The sequence below is a fragment of the Lynx rufus genome, unplaced genomic scaffold (assembly GCF_022079265.1).
Source record: "Lynx rufus isolate CCGP_SWC_20201006 ecotype Redwood Valley unplaced genomic scaffold, mLynRuf1.p SCAF_50, whole genome shotgun sequence".
NCBI lineage: Eukaryota > Metazoa > Chordata > Mammalia > Carnivora > Felidae > Lynx > Lynx rufus.
In genome coordinates, this window is record NW_025814868.1 from 411,885 (window position 1) to 429,695 (window position 17,811).

General features: G+C 60.4%; 2 protein-coding genes across 6 annotated transcripts in view; both read left to right on the forward strand.

Annotated features, from left to right (window-relative positions):
* The first annotated feature begins 45 nt into the window (after positions 1–45).
* On the forward strand, positions 46–2,792 carry RASSF7 (Ras association domain family member 7). 2 transcript variants are annotated; one of them, XM_047100649.1, is made up of 6 exons: positions 46–112; positions 758–888; positions 1,070–1,782; positions 1,921–2,049; positions 2,127–2,208; positions 2,290–2,792. In XM_047100649.1, the coding sequence occupies exons 2-6, from the start codon at positions 765–767 to the stop codon at positions 2,319–2,321; spliced, it is 1,080 nt and encodes a 359-aa protein (XP_046956605.1). In that variant the 5' UTR covers positions 46–112; positions 758–764; the 3' UTR covers positions 2,322–2,792. The 2 variants fall into 2 exon arrangements, with proteins under 2 accessions (XP_046956605.1, XP_046956604.1); XM_047100648.1 differs by having other exon boundaries at positions 2,127–2,792.
* Positions 2,793–11,183: 8,391 nt separating this feature from the next.
* PHRF1 (PHD and ring finger domains 1) overlaps positions 11,184–17,811 on the forward strand; it is a 30,647-nt gene continuing 24,019 nt past the window's right edge. For 2 of the 4 annotated variants that reach the window (XM_047100642.1, XM_047100643.1), the window contains exons 1-4: positions 11,184–11,284; positions 11,642–11,759; positions 15,988–16,103; positions 16,516–16,632. In XM_047100642.1, coding sequence (XP_046956598.1) covers positions 16,010–16,103; positions 16,516–16,632 — 211 coding nt within the window. In that variant the 5' untranslated portion in view covers positions 11,184–11,284; positions 11,642–11,759; positions 15,988–16,009. Of the gene's footprint in view, positions 11,285–11,641; positions 11,760–15,987; positions 16,104–16,512; positions 16,633–17,811 lie in introns of all 4 variants that reach the window. The other 2 variants (XM_047100641.1, XM_047100640.1) reach the window with 2 other exon arrangements.

Genomic DNA, 17,811 nt, shown 5'->3' on the forward strand with positions numbered 1-17,811 from the left:
CGGGCCGGGGCTCGCCCGCCGCGCTGGAGGCGGCAGGTTGCGGCGGCGACGGCGCCGGCCGCCGGGAAGCAGCCAGTTCGAGCCTAGGTCCGGGAGGCCGGCGAGCGCCCAGGTGAGAAGCGCAGGGCCCCAGATCCTCCCGAGTGCGGGGCACGGCCCCGGGCGGCAACTCCGACGGAGGGGCGCGGGCTGGGCGGCCGTGGGGGGCCCCGCAGCACCTGCAACGGCCCCCGCCGCAGAGACGGCAAGCGCGGCGGCTGTGGGGAGCGGGAAGGGGGCTGCCCGCGCCGGCAGGGACCGCCCAGGCGCGGTTCCGTGCCTCCGGAGGGCCGAGGTCTGCGTCTCGGGCGAGGGGGCGTTCCCATGGCAGAGGGAAGCCGTGTTTTCGTGAGGGCGCCCTTGGGTGCCTGAGGACGGCGTCCCGTGGGAGGGGCAGTGCCCTTCGAGCCAGGTGACTGGGGAGGCAGGAAGTCCTGGATCTGGTTAATGATTCTCCTCGTTCCGGGATTGGGGTGAGGCGAGAGGAGGCTGGGCAGTGGAGGAGCCTCAAAGTGCCCCTTGAGGGCGGACTGGTTCCCCCTGCGGGGGGTGGGGGGGGGTCTCCACTACTCCCACCCCAAGAATGTGTGGCCTACGGGTGGGGCTGGGCACAGGAGAGCGGGGCTGACGTCAGGGGGACAGTAACCCTGAGCCAGTTCTGGGGGAAGAGAGGAGAGAGCCAGGCTGGGCCTGACTGTGGCCTTCACCCTCCGTGCAGGACAGGGATGCTCTCAGGGCTAGCAGCCATGGAGCTGAAGGTGTGGGTGGATGGCATACAGCGCGTGGTCTGTGGGGTCTCAGAGCAGACCACCTGTCAGGAAGTGGTCATCGCGCTGGCCCAAGCAATAGGTGAGTCCTTTCCGGCGCGGATGGCCCAGCAGGTGCACCCGAGACTGGGCCTGCTCCTATGGCCCCTTTCCCCCAAGGAGGGTGGGGCTGGTTGCTGATCCCTGTTGCTCTCCCTCAACTTCTCAAGCCAGGTGGATGGAGGGTGGGGGGATCTAGGCTGACCCCTCTCCTCCTACCCCAGGCCAGACGGGCCGCTTTGTGCTCGTGCAGCGTCTCAGGGAGAAGGAACGGCAGCTGCTGCCCCAGGAGTGTCCAGTGGGTGCCCAGGCCACCTGTGGACAGTTTGCCAGTGATGTCCAGTTTGTCCTGAGGCGGACAGGGCCCAGCCTCGCAGGAAGGCCCTCCTCAGACAGCTGCCCACCTCCTGAACGCTGCCCAGTCCGGGCCAGCCTCCCCCCGAAGCCACGGCCAGCCCTGGGCCACGAGCCCCGCAAAGCACTGACCTTCAGCCTTGGGTGCCCTGGGCTGGCCCCCATCCCTGCGCTGCCCGAGCCTGTGGCCCCCGTAGCACCAATGCCAGGCTCCTGTGCAGACCTGCAGGGCCTGGAGCGAAGGGTGCGGAGGAACGCACTGGAGCTGGGTCAGGAGGCCTTCTGGGAGCAGGAGCTCAGGCGGGAGCAGGTGCGGGAGCGTGAGGGGCAGGCACGCCTGCAAGCCCTGAGCGCCGCCACTGCCGAGCACGCCGCCCGGCTGCAGGCCCTGGATGCCCAGGCCCGTGCCCTGGAGGCTGAACTCCATCTGGCCTCAGAGGCCCCCGGGCCCCCCTCACCCACGGCATCTGCCACCGAACGCCTGCGCCAGGACCTGGCCGTCCAGGAGCGGCAGAGCGCGGAGGTGCAGGGCAGCCTGGCCCTGGTCAGCAGGGCTCTGGAGGCTGCCGAGCGTGCTCTGCAGGTAAGCCCCCCTGGGCCCCGAGCGCCTGCTGACATCCCCAGCATGGGCAGCTTGGGGGGCGGGTGTCAGGGTGTGACCAGGGGGAGCACGAGGCCGTGGAGCCCTGCGGCCGTCTCCTGAGGGTGCCCTGTGCCCCAGGCCCAGGCCCAGGAACTAGAGGAGCTGAACCGGGAGCTCCGCCAGTGTAACCTGCAGCAGTTCATCCAGCAGACGGGGGCTGCGCCGCCACCACCCCCGCAGCCAGATGGGGGCCCCCCTGGCACACAGGTCAGCGCCGTTCTGGAGGGAGGCTGGGTGGCGGGGGAGGCCTGGCCCAGTCCTAAGCTGATCTGCTCTCCCCATAGGATCTTCTGCCTCTGGCCAGAGAAGAGCCTTTCACCAGAACCTCCCACGGTCCTGCTCTAGTGTCCAGCCTGAGCCCAGAGAGTATGTCTGTCCCCCCCATTCTGGGTGGGTCAGGGTTCTCCTGTGGCCTCCTCAGTCCCTCAGCCTGTGTCCTCCCCACAGTTGTCCCCATGAGGCAGAACTCCTGGAGGTAGCAGCTCTTGCCCCAGAATGGACATCCACTGCCAGCCCAGCCCTGGGCTCCCATGACATGAGCGTGGGCAGCCAAGGCGGGGCCCGACTTGGACAACGGCAGCATCAGGGGTCCCAGAGGGCTTATTGCCCATGGAGTGGGAAGGCCTGGTGCCCTGGGCCTGAGACAGAATGCCTCAGAGCCCAGGGGGTTCTGCTCTGGGGGGCAGCGGGAGGCTGAGGGTGCTTGCCCTAGTCCTTGCCAAGTCTGCCGGCCCCTTGGAGAAGCAGGGGGCACGACCGGCTCAGAATTCGCTAGGCCCCAAAGGCCATGGCTCCTTGTAGGGGATGGGAGATGATATGTGGACACTGCTCAACTCTGGGTGTGTGCTTGCATGTGGGAAGTGTCCTTCATCACACGTGTGTGCACACACACACAGGTATGCTGCCTCCCCTACCCTGACCCTAAAGCCTCAATAAACTGCCCCAAATGGCTCGAGTGTGTCCCAAGGTTGCACCGGACAGCGTCCGTGGGGCCTGAAACCGAGACTGGCTGGGGTCACTGGGCAGTATCCCCGAGCTACCCGGGGCTGGCCGCAACTGGGGCTCTTGAGCAGGGCGTCTCCCAGGGGCCAGCGGTCAGCTGGGCCTAAAGCCTGGGGGCGTTTGTGGGGCCTCACCTTTCAGGCTGCTCTGCCCGCCCACCCCCAGGGGCTCTCCTTGGCAGCGCAAGCCTGGGGTTGAAAGTCGGACAGTACGACTGCACCGCCTGCAGCAGCCTCAGCCCCGGCCCGGGTTCCTGTGTGGACCTCTTGTCTGCCTGGTTCCCCTCTTCTGGCCTAACCCTCAGCAGGAGCAGGAGCTGCCACCCCATCTGGGTGGCTCCTGGACATGGGGACTTAAGGACATGCCAGACCTGCCTGTCAGGTTTACCGAGAGCTTGTGGGGGCAGCTCCCCAGACTCCTGGTCGGCCAGGACCAAGGAAGCAGCAGCCCTGCCCAGAGGAGCTTTGTAGGCCCCGAGAGGGCGTGGCTGCCCAGCCTTCCCAAGGGCCCCCCTGCTTCCCAGCTGGATGTGAAGCCTCAGCTGTGTGCCTGCGGCCTCCAAATTAGGGCAGAGTGACGTCCAGGCCACAGTCCTGGTCCTGGTCCTGCAGTCACACCTCTGAGCACAGTGGCTGAGACTGGAGCTCTTTGTCGTGGTCAGCACCCAGGTGCTCAGTGCAGCCACAGGCATGGGGAACAGGAGAGGGGGGCATCCTAGATGATGGGGGTCTTTGTGCTGAGTTTGGGGGTTGGCAACTGTGGGACAGACTCAGCCTTCTGGAGTGGCCCCTGAGCTGGGCCCGGTGTTCCCCACTTCCTTTGGGGCCGACCACGGGGGACATGAAGTCCTGAGTACCAGGAGCAAGGAAGCCACCAAGAGGCAATGCCACCTTGAGAGCACAGCTTGGGGTGGGGGTGGGGGGGCAACTAGGACTGGGCACTTCCTGCCCAAGGTGGAACAGGATAGGGAGTGAATGGCCAGGCCAGGCAGCAGCAGGGGGCTCCTCACTCTAAAGCCCCCAGCCCTAACCCAGCTCCCACCTGAGCTCACTGCCCACCTCACAGCAGCCCGTTCCAGACAGGGCTAAGCGAACAGGCACGTGGGATATAGTCTGGAATGCAAATGCTGACTGTGCTGTGTCCTGGGTGAGAGGGCTGGGGCCACGGGCAATCAGCACCAGGCTCCAGGGGTCTGCTCTCCCCGCCCGCAGCCCTACCTGTGTGCAGAAGGGCTAGGTGTGCCCCAGGGGGCCTGTCCTGAGCCCCAACACAGGGTCATCTCCCAAGCTGAGTGCACTGGCCAGCAGAGGGCAAAGCCAGGTGCCATCTGGAGACGAGGCCACGCCCTCCCAGGGTTATCTGCTCTCCCACCAACCAAAGGACGTAGGCCTGGTGCTCACAGAGCTCACCCCACCCCACCCCTCCGCCAGGCTCCTGCGTCTGTTTTCAGGGAACACCTGTTCAGAAGCCCTTTCCAGGGACCTGTCCCTGGTCTGCTGCTGGTTGAGGAAGCTGATGAGCCCTCTTTTGAACCTTGGAGGGGTCCTCAGGTAGCACCTGTGCTCTAGGGTGGGGAAAGGGACAGAACCTTCTTCCTCTAGGTGTTCCAGGAGGACAAAATCCCACGTCCCCGAGAAGTTGCCAGAAGTGCTTCAAATCACTAAGCAAACCTTGGAGTTGCTGAAGTTTACTTTTGAGCTTTAAACTGTACTTTGAAAACAATGATGTGAGTTATGTTGAGGTAAGAAGAGGCCCAGCTCCCACACACACAAACACACACATCAGTCCATGGCAGGGCAGGTCCAGGCCAGGCCAGCTCCCCAGGCAAGCCTGGTGTGAGTACACAGGCAGCCGTCATCACGAGTCTCTGGAGGGCCAGGCTGTGTTGGGGGCTGGCACTGGAGCCCCTCCTGACCTCAGGGTTCTTGCTCCCCCCCCCCCCGGTGCAAAAGTGGCCTTTTGGGTTGGCTGAGAACACCGGGGCTCACTGAAGGGTCACCCACAGCAAGTCATTGCCCTGTGGCAGCCAATCAGCTCCACTGGTTCGCAACCCCAAGGCTATGCACGCCTCCCTGTCACCTGCAGAACGCGGCCCTACTAGACCTGCTGGGTGTGACACTCGGTACACCACAGTGACCTTTAGGACAGGGTCCCTCCAAAAGTGAGCCCAACTCCATGCCAGTCCTCAACTAATCCCGCCTCTCCCTCAGGCTGTTCTGGTAATCACAGACCCAGTTCCAGCCGTCAACCCCCACTGTCTGCACTGTCTGGGAGAGGACACCAGGCCTGCGGGAAGTGTCCTGGCACCTGCACGCCAGCAGACTGCTCTGGGCATGCCCCACAACCAGCAGGTTTTCACAGTGGACTGAGAACCCACGGCAGAGAAAGCAGGCCTGGAAGATGGGCTGGGGGCTCTGCCAGGTACCCCAACCTCTGGGAGGGGCATGTTGCTGGTCGCCACAAGCAAGCAGGTCCTCCGCATCCCAACTCTTTTAGCGGCCTCGTTTAAGAGGCAGAAATGCACAGAAAAGCCAAATCTGGCACCATCTTCCTTAAGAAAGTTCCCAGAGGTGGCCCTCAAGAGAGAGGCCAGTAGTAGGGGCTCCGGTCCTGAGTGCCAAAGGTCTGACCACAACACCCGTTGCCTGCCCAAGGCTGCCCTCAGCTTGGCAACGTTCAGAAGACCGTCCCGGTAACTCTGCACATCCTGGCACCTGAAACACACAAGGAAAAGAAAGTTCCCTCCTAGGGCGCATCTGGCCCACCTGAGCCCCCTCATACGGAGGGCAGGGAAGTCCCAAGATGTTTCCCCTTTCCCCCCACCCCCCTGCTGAGCGCAGACACGCAGACCTGGTCCACAGGGGCGCCCTGGCCTCTGCTGGCCTTGGTGCTCACCCTCCCACCTGGTGTGGCTGTCCCCTGCCCGACAGAGCAGGGTCACAGAGGGGCCGGGGCGGTCGCGCTGCCCAGGGACAGATCAGCCGCTGTCACACGCACAGTGGGTCCGGAGCAGCGCAGTGTGCGGTGGGCAGTGGCTGCCCTGCGCCTGGAGGGACCGCCGGGTGGACGGAGGGGGCCGTCCCCCACCCCCGACCCCCCTTCTCCTCCAACTTGTGCGTCCTCGTCCCACCGCACCAGCCCGGCCCGAGCCCGCCGCCCGCCAGTCTGGGACCCCTCGCGCGTCACCTGCAACCCCGACGCAGGACCGTCGCCAGCTCTCTGCCCGAATTCGGCGGCCGCCGCTGGGCCCCGACTCCCCCTCCCGCCCCGCGCGGGGCGCCCGGCCCGCGCCCCGCGCCGGCCCGTATGCAAATATGAGGGTCTCGCAGCCAATGGCCCGCCGGGCAGGTCCCGCCCTACTGCGCCGCAGCCAGTGGGCGCGAGGTGGGGGCGGGACGCCACGCCCACCGCCGCGCGGCCCCTCGCGGGCGCGGCCGGCGCGTTCCTTTCCGCACGTCGGCCTCGGGGCGGGGCCGCCACCTGCCGGGCGGGGCCTGCGGGCGCCGCGCTGCTGCCGTGCGGGGCGGCTCCCCCGCCGGCCGGGGCGGGTGGTACGGCCCGAGGCGCTCCCCCGCCCTCGCGGTGGGCCGGCTGCTCCCGGGAACGCGCGGGGCCCCGCCGCACGTAGCCCGGCCGCGCCCTCGGGACGCACGTGCGGCCCGCGCTGCCCAAGGCCACTGCGGAGCGCTCTGGCTGGCGGGTGGGGGGCTCCGGGTCCCTCCGGCGGGACCCGTCGCCTTGGAAGGCTCGGAGTCTGAGTCCGGAGGGGACACAGAGCGGTGCGCAGGGCCATCCGTGGCCGTGCCCGTCCTGTTTGGGCTTTGAGAAAGTATAAATCATGAGAATGGACTGTTTAAGATCTGAAGTTACTGACTCCTGGGTGGTGCCCCACGGTGGCCCTGGTCCCCTTCCCTTCATACTCAGCTCCATGCCTCCATGGCCAGGGGATCCCTGCGGCGGAATCACGGGCCATCTGGATCCCTGATGGGGTAGAGAGATGCTTGCTCCCTTTTTGTTCCTGACACAGCAGTCCTCCAAAGTAAGCCAGAGGGGGCCACTTTCCCTCACCTCACTCCAATCAGTCCGTGTCTCCCGCACCTGCCTCACACCCAGGCCCTCCCTCCCTGGAGGACTCTACTCACCTGGCTCCAGGCAGCTTCAGAGAAACTCTTTTCTCTTCGGTGCCATTCTGGTCCTTCACCCAGGGGCCGTGCCCCCTCAGCCTCAGCCATCGTGGTCCCCTAGTGGCTCTCCTGTGGCCCTCCTGCCCTCTAACTCACCACCTGTTCTTAGTTCCTTTTTCCACATCCCACATGTGCCTAGGCTGGAGCCCATCACCTGTCACAAAACCTGGACGCCCGAACTGCACACTTCCCATCATCAGATCACTTCATTTCTTCCTTCAAAACCACTGCCAGGGGTGCCTGGGTGGCTCAGTTGGTTGAGCATCTGGCTCAGGTCATGATCTTACGATTTGTGGGATCGAGCCCCACATTGGGCTCTGTGCTGACAGCGCAGAGCCTGCTTGGGATTCTCCCTCTCTCTCTGCCCCTACTCCACTCGTTCTCTCTCTCAAAATAAATAAATAAATAAATAAATAAGCCTTAAAAAAAATTGCCTGATTGGCTAAGTGCTGAGGTGCCAGGAAGGCATCTGCCCCGCCTGGGACATCAGGAGCCTGAAGCCTGGGGATAGAAATTCAAGTGCATGCTGTGGGTGTGGGTGGGGAAAGAATACAGAGGAGCAAGGAGCTGGCTCAGCTCTATCGGGGGTCAGAAGTGGAAGGGTAGCAAAGTCTGGATCATGTAGTCTTGAAGGAACCCCTAGGAATCTGCAGGATCATTGAGGAGGCCCACACCTTCAGGACAGGGCAGAGGTTTGAAGGAAAGAAGTCTGGGACTCAGGGACAAGGAAAAGCCAGAAGTCAGGGTGACTCTGAGTTCCTGTCTTGCCTTTATTGGTACGACCCCTAGCTGTGCCCTCCAGTCCTACTGCTTCCAAATGCAACTCTTATCACCCTGTGTAGTGGTTGAATAGTGTCCCCACAAGAAGATGTCTGTATCCTAATGCCTAGACACTGTGAATGTTACCTTACTGAGAAAAAGGGTCTGTGCAGCTGTAATTGAGCTAAAGCTCTTGCGATAAAAATCATTCTGGGGCGCCTGGGTGGCTCAGTCTGTTAAACGTCCGACTTCGGCTCAGGTCATGATCTCACGGTTTGTGAGTTCGAGCCCTGTGTCGGGCTCTGTGCTGATAGCTCAGAGCCTGGAGCCTGCTTCCGATTCTGTGTCTCACTCTCTCTCTGTGCCCGCCCCCCCCTTGCTCATGCTCTGTCTTAAAAAAATTTTTTTTTAAATTAAAAAAAAATTTTTTTTTAATTAAAAAAAAATGACGATGATGATTGTTTAATAAATTCCTTAAAAAAAAAACATCCTGGTTTACCTGGGTGGGCCCTAAATCCAATGCCAAATGGACTTATGAGATAGATGAGAGAAGAGATACAGATACACAGGAAGGAAAGCCATGTAAAGACAGAGGCAGAGTTGGGGTGATGTAGCCCGGCCACGCCCTCGGGACGCACGTGCGGGCCTGTACTGCCCAAGGCCACTGCGGAGCACTCTGGCTGGTGGGTGGGGGCTCCGGGTCCCTCTGGCGGGACCCGTCGCCTTGGAAGGCTCGGAGTCTGAGTCCAGAAGGGACACAGAGCAGTGCACAGGGCCATCGTTGGCCGTGCCCGTCCTGTTTGGGCTTTGGCTACAAGCCAAGCCCGGAGCACCAAACCCCGGAAAAGGCAGAAAGGATTCCCCCTACAGATTTCCAAGGGAGTGCAGCTGCCTCAGAATTTGGACTCGTGATTTCCAGGACTGTGAGAGAATAAACTGCTGGTTAAGCTACCCAGTCTGTGGTCACTGCTTAGGGTAGGACCAGGACACTAACACACCCACCTTCCCAAGTCTCCTCTGGTGCTGTGTTTGTGTGTAGGCCTGATGGCAGGGGAGAGGGCTGGCCTGGGCTGGACACAGCCAAGGTGGCTCCCAGCCCAGCTCCACCCTTCTGGCACAAGGCAGAAGTGTACATTTCGTGTATGTTCCTGCTTGTGCTTTGGAGTGGGAAGGCAGCGTGCAAGCAAGGGCTTCAGAGTGCAAATCTAGAGGGGCATGTGGGCAGGGTGCACACATGTGTCCTTGCTTGGAACTAGCATGTGAGAGGTGGCAGGTGGGTGGCTAGTCATTGTGCACTGTGGTGATAGTACTGATGGGGGTACAGTAGGTGTACCTACTGTGGGGGGGCATCAGTAGGTGGGAGATATAGGTACGTATGTGCCTATGCTCTCAAGAGGTACCACCTATATTCAGTTTGGGCCCAGACCAATGGCTCTGGGCACTTTCCTGAGAGCACGTGTCACATGTGAGCACAGGTTGACATGACTGGGTAGGCTGTGCTCTGCCCAGGGATGCCTGCTGAGTAAGCCTTTTTCCCATTGTGGGTGCATATGTTTATTATGACAAACGTTCAGCAGCCCCTGGGGAACATCTGCACATAAAGGTAGGAAGAACTGCCGCCTCTTCAAAAGGGCTCCAAGTTGGCTATAAGCTGCTGCTTCAACTCTTTCTAGGAGGGTCAGCAGGGTGCCCCTACCATTTGGTAACCTCTGCTGGGTAGCGTCCTCACATCCAATGGTTTTTAGCAGGCAGGCATGTGTATGTAGAAGGGCCAGCACATGCCAAGCTCCAAGCTGAGAAGGAGGGGGCGGGGAAGGTGCCTGATGCAGGGTAGTTGCGATGCTGGACCCCACCTGAAGTGCTATCCCAATACTCATCCATCCAGCTCTCAACCTCCCTGTTTTACAGCCAAGGACACTGAGGCACAGAGAGGTTGAGAAGCTCTCCGAAGGTTACGTGACTGATACACTGGGAGCCCAAGTGCCCAGGTTCAGGCACCTGGCCTGGGGGACACCCCAGAGGCACTATACTGTAGCAGCCACCCCTCCAGACCCCGACCCGATGGCCAACAGAGAGGAATCACTCCAGAGTCCCCCACCATCCATTCTTCCTTTCTGCAAAGTCATTTACAGGGTTTGTAAACTAGCCCTTGCTTCTCCAGTTGTAAACATAGAAACAACCCTCCCTTGACTGGCTCCCTCTTGGCCACCCCTGCTCTTCCTTCCTTTTGCAGTGGAACCACTTGCAAGAGTTGCCGCTGCTGCTCTGGTGACCGGTCCCATTCTCTTTAGACTCCCTGCGGCCCTCCCCCGCCTCCAACGCTGCTGTCCTCAGGGTCACAGGGCCCCCACCTCACTCACCCAGGCCCCTGCTTGATGGGCCTTCCTTTTCCTTCCCTAACTTCCAGAAGCTCCCTGCTCCTGGGTTTACTTCGCACATCCCCCAACACACCGCCTTTCTTCAGAACCTACCAGGAACTTCTTGCTTCCCGCACCTGCGCTGCCCCCACCCGAGCCCGAGCCATGGTGGTCCCTGAACTGCGGTCACCGAAGTGGCCTCCTGACCGGTTCCCTTGGGTCTGCCATCGCCGCCCCGCGGAGCCCGTAAGCCAGCACACGTCATCCTGCCCTAAATGCTCCTTCTGGGCCCCTAGCGCCTCTGGCCACTCCCCGCACTGGGCCCAGCCATCCCAGCCTCCTTCCCGAGGTCCGGCGGCTTCTCGGTGCTCTCCCCACAGCGGCCCAGCTCGGCCCCTTTGAGGTCCAACCTCACCACTTAACACTGGCTAGTCCTCCCAGGCTCCTGAGCCCCGGATCCTACCCTGCTTTATCTTTCCTCCTAGCACGAGTCAGCTTCTCCCACACCACACGGTGTAGTGATTTACAGTGCTCGTGGTTTCCTGTGTCCGGGCCGGACGCGACGCGGGGCTGCGGTCTCCTCCGGCTGTGGCCAGCACCCGGAGGAGCCCGCGCACGTAGGACTCCGTCAGTGTTCGGTCGGGACAGCAGGCGCCCGGGGCTGGGGGCGTGGCCACAGGCGTGGGGCGGGGCTAGATCTCAGGGGCGGGGTCTCAGGTGTGCCGGACCGCCGCTTCCATTCGCCCTGGGCCGCGGGCGGGGGCTTGGGCCGTACCAGCTCCCGGCGGGGGAGGGCGGCCAGGAACAGCCTACCGTCGGAGGCCTAGACACCACAAGTTCCTCCAGACACTGGTCTTCCTTGGCGGTGGTCCAGCATTGAACAGTGTTTCCAAAGTCTCGGGGCCCTCGGCTGCGGCGAGCGGCGCCATCCGCCACCTCAGGCTCTTCTTCCCCTCCCTTGTCCCAGTGGTTCCCGCCAACGGGCGGGGCGGGGCGGGAGGGCCCCGGAAGCCGGCACCGTGCACTTCCGGGTCGGGGAGCGCGCGGCGGTGGCGGCGGCGGCGGCGGCCTAGTCGAGGGTGTCGCTCGGGCGGCGGCGGTGAGCGCCCAGGCGCAGCCGGAGGGGCACGAGGTTCTCGGGTACGTGCGGGGCCCGCGGCGGTCCCGGGGTCCCTGCCGCGCCCCGGCCGCGTGGGCCGTCCTCGAACGCCGCGCGCTTTGTCTGAGGCCTGCCCCGCGGTGCGAGGCCTGCGCCGCGCTGGCCCCGGGCGGGCGGCGGGGAGCTCGGCGCGGGCGGGCGGGCGCGGGGCAGGGAGGCCTCGCGCCGAGCCTGGGCGGCTCCTCGGCCTGCGGGCGGATTTCCGGGTGGCCCGCCTCAGGTCCCCAGTCGCGGGGAGCGCACCCCGCCCCGTCCGGCGCCCCCCCCCCCCCCCGCCAACTCCGCGTTATCGCTTTCCCGTCTGAGCGAGGTGTGACCCTTTGCCAACTCGTTTCCAGCTCCCGGTCGTCACTGCTTTCGTCGGCAGCCCGAGTGGTTCGCGGGATGATTTCCTGTTAACTTACGTAGTCTTCACAACAAACCCCGGGAGTAGGGGTCGTCCTTCCTCTTCTACAAGTGAGCCGAGCCGAGCCCCGGAGAGGTTAAGTAACTTGCCAACGGGGCGCACAGCTGCTGAGCGCGCAGCCAGAGCGCCGAGTTAACGCAGCCCGGGACTCTGGGGCGGCGCTCTCTTTAGCGGCGCTCATGTTACCCCGTTGTCAGTTCAGGAGACTGCATGCCATTCTGGCGTCTGCCTGGCGCGCCGCCTTCTAGCCAGTGGTCATACGGGTAGAACGTGAGGCTGAGGTGAGGTTTGACTTGGCACTTAGCACACCCTCCCTGTCCCAGGACCACCGGCAGGCTTCGTGTTTATGGGAGAATGTGGAGTCCGAATAACAGTAGCTTGCGTCTTCCGGTGCATTCTCTGCACCCGGCCAAGTGGCAAGGCTCTGACGGGGCAAGCTTGGCTTTAGTCCTCTCTGCAGCCCCCCAGCACGGACCCTCCGTGGCCATCTCAGCCCTGCGAAGACCTCAATTGGCTCTAGCTTTTTCACTTCCGTTGCAGTTTGCAGTTCCAAGGTCTCCTGTCCTCTGTGGCAGACGGTGAATGGAGAATGACAGCCCTGGCCCAGTGTGCAGTGTTGGACCTGGCAGCCTTGCCCAGGGCCTGGCGACGGGCACTCTTGCTTCCGGTCTTGGCATAGGTGCCAGTTACCACCGAAGCTCTTGCTTCCTTAGTGACGGTTGGAATTGTAGGTGCTTTGGGTTCCTGCATTTGAAAAGAGAGAGATACTTTTTCTGGCTTAATTATTCCCCCTGGATGCCCTGAGTCTAGAGTTTGAGCAGGAGAACCCCAGAGCACCACCAGCACTGCCGAGGGCGGCCAGCAGCCGGGAGGGGGCCGTGGGCCTTCCTGCCAGACAGCTTCCCGGCCTGTTATCTGGAACACAGGGGCAGAGGTAGGGACGGTGCATCTGGGCTGGGATGTCTGGGCTGGGGCTGCTGGTGGGCCATTAGGTCCTAAGCTGGGGTCCCCATTAACGAAGAGTTCTGATTGCAGTTCTGACAGGGAAAGGGCTGTAGGGATCTCTAGTTGTGGCCTCTGCCTTGGTATTTGCACAGGTGTTTGCTCTGGAACGTAATTTCAGGGGCCACCTGGGTTTTTTTCCCCCAGTGTCCTAACTGTCGCGTGACGGAACAGGAAGGGACGATGTTCAGCCTCCTAATCGACCCTCCCCTGCCCTGGTAGAGCTTTCCCTCCCCAGCAGTGGTGGGATTACAAGTCCACGGGACTGAACCCCACAGGGGCAGGGACTCAGGGATTCGACCCCATTCCTGGGCTGGCATTTCTGGCAAGTCCCCGGGTACCAAACCCCATTATGGCCTTGTTGACCTCTTCAGGCAGCCCTCGGAGGCAGGCCTTGCCACTGCCCGTTCTAGGTGGACCTGGGTCGTAGCGCACCGGAGAAGCTAGGGGTTGTTTTTCCTTTTGAGCTGGTGCTTGTGTGACACGTCATCAGGGTAAGGATTTGCACCCGGAAAACTGCCCTCAGCTGTGCTGTGTTGTGTCTTCGGTGGCCTCAGGGGTTACATTTTCTGGTGTCTAAGGGTTCACTGGAAGGTCTACGTGTGATGGTATAGTCGACCCTTGAACAACACAGGGATTGGGGTACCCGTCCCCATGCAGTCCAAGTGCCACATACAACTTTTGACTCTGAAAACTTTATTGTCAATAGTCTGCTGTTGACTGGAAGCCTTACCGATGACAGAAACCACTGGGTGACACGTGTTTTGTGTATGTCACAGGTCATGTTCTTATAAAGTAAGTTAGAGAAAAAAATGCGGCCAAGGAAATCCTGAGGAAGGAGAGCACATTTGTAGTATGGTACTTATCCAAAACAGTGTCACGTGTAAATGGCCCGGTGTACTTCAAACCCATGTGGTTTGAGGGTGAGCTGTATTTACCCCCCTTGTGGGGCAAGAGAGTGTGCTGCACACAGCAGGGGCGGGGTAGGTACTGGAGCAGCTGTCCCAGGATGACTTTGTGGAATCCACATGTGGGAACGCTCACGACAGTGGCCAGAGCGTTCTAGGCCCTCTTCCCTGAGCCCTGAAGCCATTGTGCCCACAGAAGTGTCATTCTCCTGGAAGGTCTGTGGCATGTCGTGCCCCATAGTCTGTGTGCCTCTAGCAGGAGTCATGGCCAGGACTTGTAGGACAGGCTGGGTCCCTGCTGTGTTGCTGAGTCACCAAGCACCGAGGGTGCAGACCAGACCCTTTGTTGAGTGGGACTGTGGCCATTTTCTTTCTGTTTTTTTTTTTCTTTTAATTTTTTTCTTAACGTTTATTTATTTTTGAGAGACAGAGACAGCGACAGAGCACAAGCAGAGGAGGGGCAGAGAGAGAGGGAGACACAGAATCCGAAGCAGGCTCCAGGCTTCGAGCTGTCAGCACACAGCCGGACGCGGGGCTCAAACTCACAAACCCTGAGATCATGACCTGAGCCGAAGTCGGACACTCAACCGACTGAGTATGGCTCATTTTCTTAACCTTAGAGCACTAAGTACGAGAAAGGTGGTAGCTTTAGGGGGTTAATAACTCCACAAAACCATCTCTTAATGCATTATTTTCAGGTGGAAGCAATATAAGGCAGTTGACAGTTTCATCACGTTAACATGCCCTCACTGTTTTAGGAAACGTCATCCTAGAATCTGGGGTTTGTTTAAAAAATTTTTTTTGAGTTTATTTATTTTTGAGAGAGAGAGAGCATGAACAGAGGAGGAGCAGAGGGAAAGGGAGACACAGAATCCTAAGCAGGCTCCAGGCTGTCAGCACAGAGCCCGACACAGGTCTTGAACTCACAAACCACGAGATCATGACCTGAGCCAAAGTCGAATGCTTAACCGACTGAGCCACCCAGGCGCCCCTAGGATCTGGGGCTTTGTTAGGGAAGCTAGGTAGGCACTCTGGAATCTGAACCTGACCTTAGCCCCACCAGGAGATTGTTCTCTGGGCGCATGTGTACAAAGGTGGTGGTGATAGCCCCTCTCCTGGGTGCCATGGTGCGTGTGAAGCTCTTGGCGGGTGGCCCATGGCCCGTGGGAGAGAAGCCTGCACGTGGGATCCGCGAACGAGAACCTTGCCTGGCGCTCGGGCATGCTGGCCTAACCCAGCTTCCTGCTTTGCCGCTCTGCCTTCTGGTCTTTTGTGCGACCCCTTTCCTCTGACCGTGGAGAGTGGACTTGGCCCAAAGCACACTGTGCACGGAGAGGGTTTTCTTCATTACGTCTTAGTTAAGTGTGTCCTCCAAGAGTCATCTGGGAGACGAGGTGAGTGTGTTGTTGAGAAAGGAGCCCTTATTTGGGCTCCAAAGTTGGAGGCCTGGTGAAGGAGGTGGATTGTGTCTTCTGCATTTGCAAGGTCGTTTGTCTCCGTCTTCTGTGTCATCTTTGCAGCGGTCTTGCAGAGTAGGCAGGACAGGTGTCCCCACTTGGAGATCAAGAGCCCGAGAGCAAGTGGCCGTGGTGGCCGAGTGGTGGAGCCCGACCTCCACAGGACCTCCGCACGCCGTGCTGCTCTTGGGCGGTTGCGTCTCGCCAGTGCCCTGTGGATGCTCTCGGGGTGAGGTCAGAGCAGCCCCGGCTGACCCGCAGCCTCCCAGCGGTGGTCTGATGAGCCGAGGTTGGGCTGGCCAGCTGTGGCTGAGAGTGACATGGCAGGGGATGCAGGGAGGGGGTTTTGTTAGTCACCTAGGCCCTTCTGGCACCCCCCACCCCCCTGCATCAAAAACCCCGCTTTGCCTCAGCTTGTGATAAGCCATTTCATTCGTGCCCGGTGTCAGGATTCTTCAGGAGTGTTAAGGTGTGGTGGGTGCCTGACTGAAGAAAAATGTTGCCAGACTGAGCTAAATTAGGTCCATTATTGAGATTTGACTTTGAACATCACTCTGTAGATGGGAATCGTTATCTTTTTTTGCACGTATGCACAGCTTTGTGGTTAGAATTGCTTTGTTTCTTTGTTTTTGTTTTTAATTTGAGAGAGAACCTTAAGCAGAACCTTCATGCCGGGCGTCCCACCACCCTGGGATCATGACCCGAGCGGAAATCGAAATCGAGGGTGGGACGCCCAGCCCACTGAGCCCCCCCACGCGCCCCTAGAGTTGTTGTGTTTGTTCTATATCTCACGGCTTCGCCTCGTGTCTTACAGATGAACACGTGTCACTGGAGTGACTGTTGGGCTTGCAGATGGGGGGAGTGTTGCATCCTGGGACAGTTAGGAATTACCTGACTTTGGTTAATTTCAGAGCCAAACGCCAATGTCTAGCGATGGATGACGACAGCCTGGATGAGCTTGTGGACCGAAGCCCAGGGCCAGATGGACGCTCGCGACTCAACCCTGCTGTCCTGGCCAGCAGCGCTGGTGAGCAGGTCCCCCACTTCTCCCCCGGAGGTGGGCCAACGGGTGTTGGAGCTGGCGTTGGTGGCTTGCGCGTCTCCAGGTTGTTGGCTCTGGGAAGAGCTGGAGTTCCCTTTGGAGGGTTGTTGACTCGTGTTAATTTCAACTCTCAGTCTTTGTTAAAAAGTTACTCTTTGCTTTTAAGTTGGTTAGTGATACGTTTTATTTGTGTCGGGACAGATGCTAGTGGGGAAGAATGTGCTTTCCCTGCATCTGTCCCCTTCCAGCCCACCTTCCCCAGCCCCACCTGGGCAGCTACGCTTTGGCTGGTGCCTGGAGCACCTCCGGGCAGCTCTGAGCCAGCCCTGGCCTTTTGCTGCCTTGATTGTGTGACACTTCCCCTGGGCTTGTGTCTTCATCTCTTTCGCCTTAGAAGACAGCGGTGACGGCAGCAGTGGCAGCTCTGAGGATGACACGGGCAGTGAGCGCAGCTACAGCACCGACGGAGAGGACGACGGAGAGGACGAGGAGGGCGGTCTGGAGGACCAGTCCGGTGAGAGCGCTAGCGTCTGAATGGCTTCCTGGTATTTCCTCTTGCGGGGGCATAGTGGAGCCCGCTGAGGGCCGTAGAAATTACGAAGAGGCTCCTCGGCCGCTCGTCGGGCCTGGCAGTCCCCTAAGGCGAGCCCTCGCTTTGGTTGTCATCCTCTGCGTCAAGAGTTCAGTTTGACGACACAGCCTCACAGGCCTCTTCCCTGGTGACGGCAGGAGACTCAAATGTCTAAGAGGGCGGAGCATCACGAAGTGGGGTCTTTCCAGGACCAGCACACGGGGGGTGCACTTGGTGGCCCCAGCTCCCACACCCGCAGGTACAGGGCAGGGTTAGCCTAGCTGAGGTTCGCTGTGGCCCGGGGCCACCTGGCCAGGACTCTCAACAGGTCAGTGGCGTCATCTGTGGTTTGTTCTCGTTCTGACCAGAGCCCGAGAGCGCTGGCAAACGCAGGAGATGACTTCATTGAGGAATTCACAGCGCGGGTTTCCTGGTTGGCATTTGTGCCCTTCAGCTGCTGCGCAGGGAACGTTGCTTGAAGCGACTCTGGTTAGGCTGACAGCGCCTCCTTCACTGTCCCTTCTAGCTGCCCTGGCTGTGCATGGCCTGCAAGGGCCCCAGGCCGGACTACCCTGTCCAAGACCAGCTGTGATCACCTTCCTCTGAGGGAGGGCACGTGTGGCCCTCTGCTGACAGGGTGCTGGACTTTGGAAGTTTGGCTCATGGCTGCTTTCCTTCTGGCATAGTCATTAAGTCAGGAGAGGCATGGTCTTAAAGCAAATACCATGATCTGTGTATTTGACTCTGGCTCCCGTGGTTATCAGTGTTAGAATGTTCCAGAAAGGGAACCTTTCATGTTTGCGACAGTGCTCATGAGGGACCAGGACTGAAGTGGCATGAGCCAGTGTGAGTTTGCAACTTTGTGTGTGTTGGTGACCTATTCTTCCAGAGTTAGATTTTTTTTTTTTTTAAATGTTTATTTATTTTTGAGACAGAGAGAGACAGAGCATGAACGGGGGAGGGTCAGAGAGAGAGGGAGACACAGAATCTGAAGCAGGCTCCAGGCTCTGAGCTGTCAGCACAGAGCCTGACGCGGGGCTCGAACTCACAAACCATGAGATCATGACCTGAGCCAAAATCGGACGCTTAACTGACTGAGCCACCCAGGCGCCCCCCAGAGTT

What these genes read in the sequence shown, in the direction of transcription:
- RASSF7 (XM_047100648.1), top strand. Translation starts at nt 765, where the DNA reads ATGCTCTCAGGGCTAGCAGCCATGGAGCTGAAGGTGTGGGTGGATGGC. An exon ending in CTGCCGAGCGTGCTCTGCAG is followed by an intron (nt 1,783 to 1,920) that starts GTAAGCCCCCCT and finishes CCTGTGCCCCAG; the next exon opens with GCCCAGGCCCAGGAACTAGA. An exon ending in GGGGCCCCCCTGGCACACAG is followed by an intron (nt 2,050 to 2,126) that starts GTCAGCGCCGTT and finishes CTCTCCCCATAG; the next exon opens with GATCTTCTGCCTCTGGCCAG.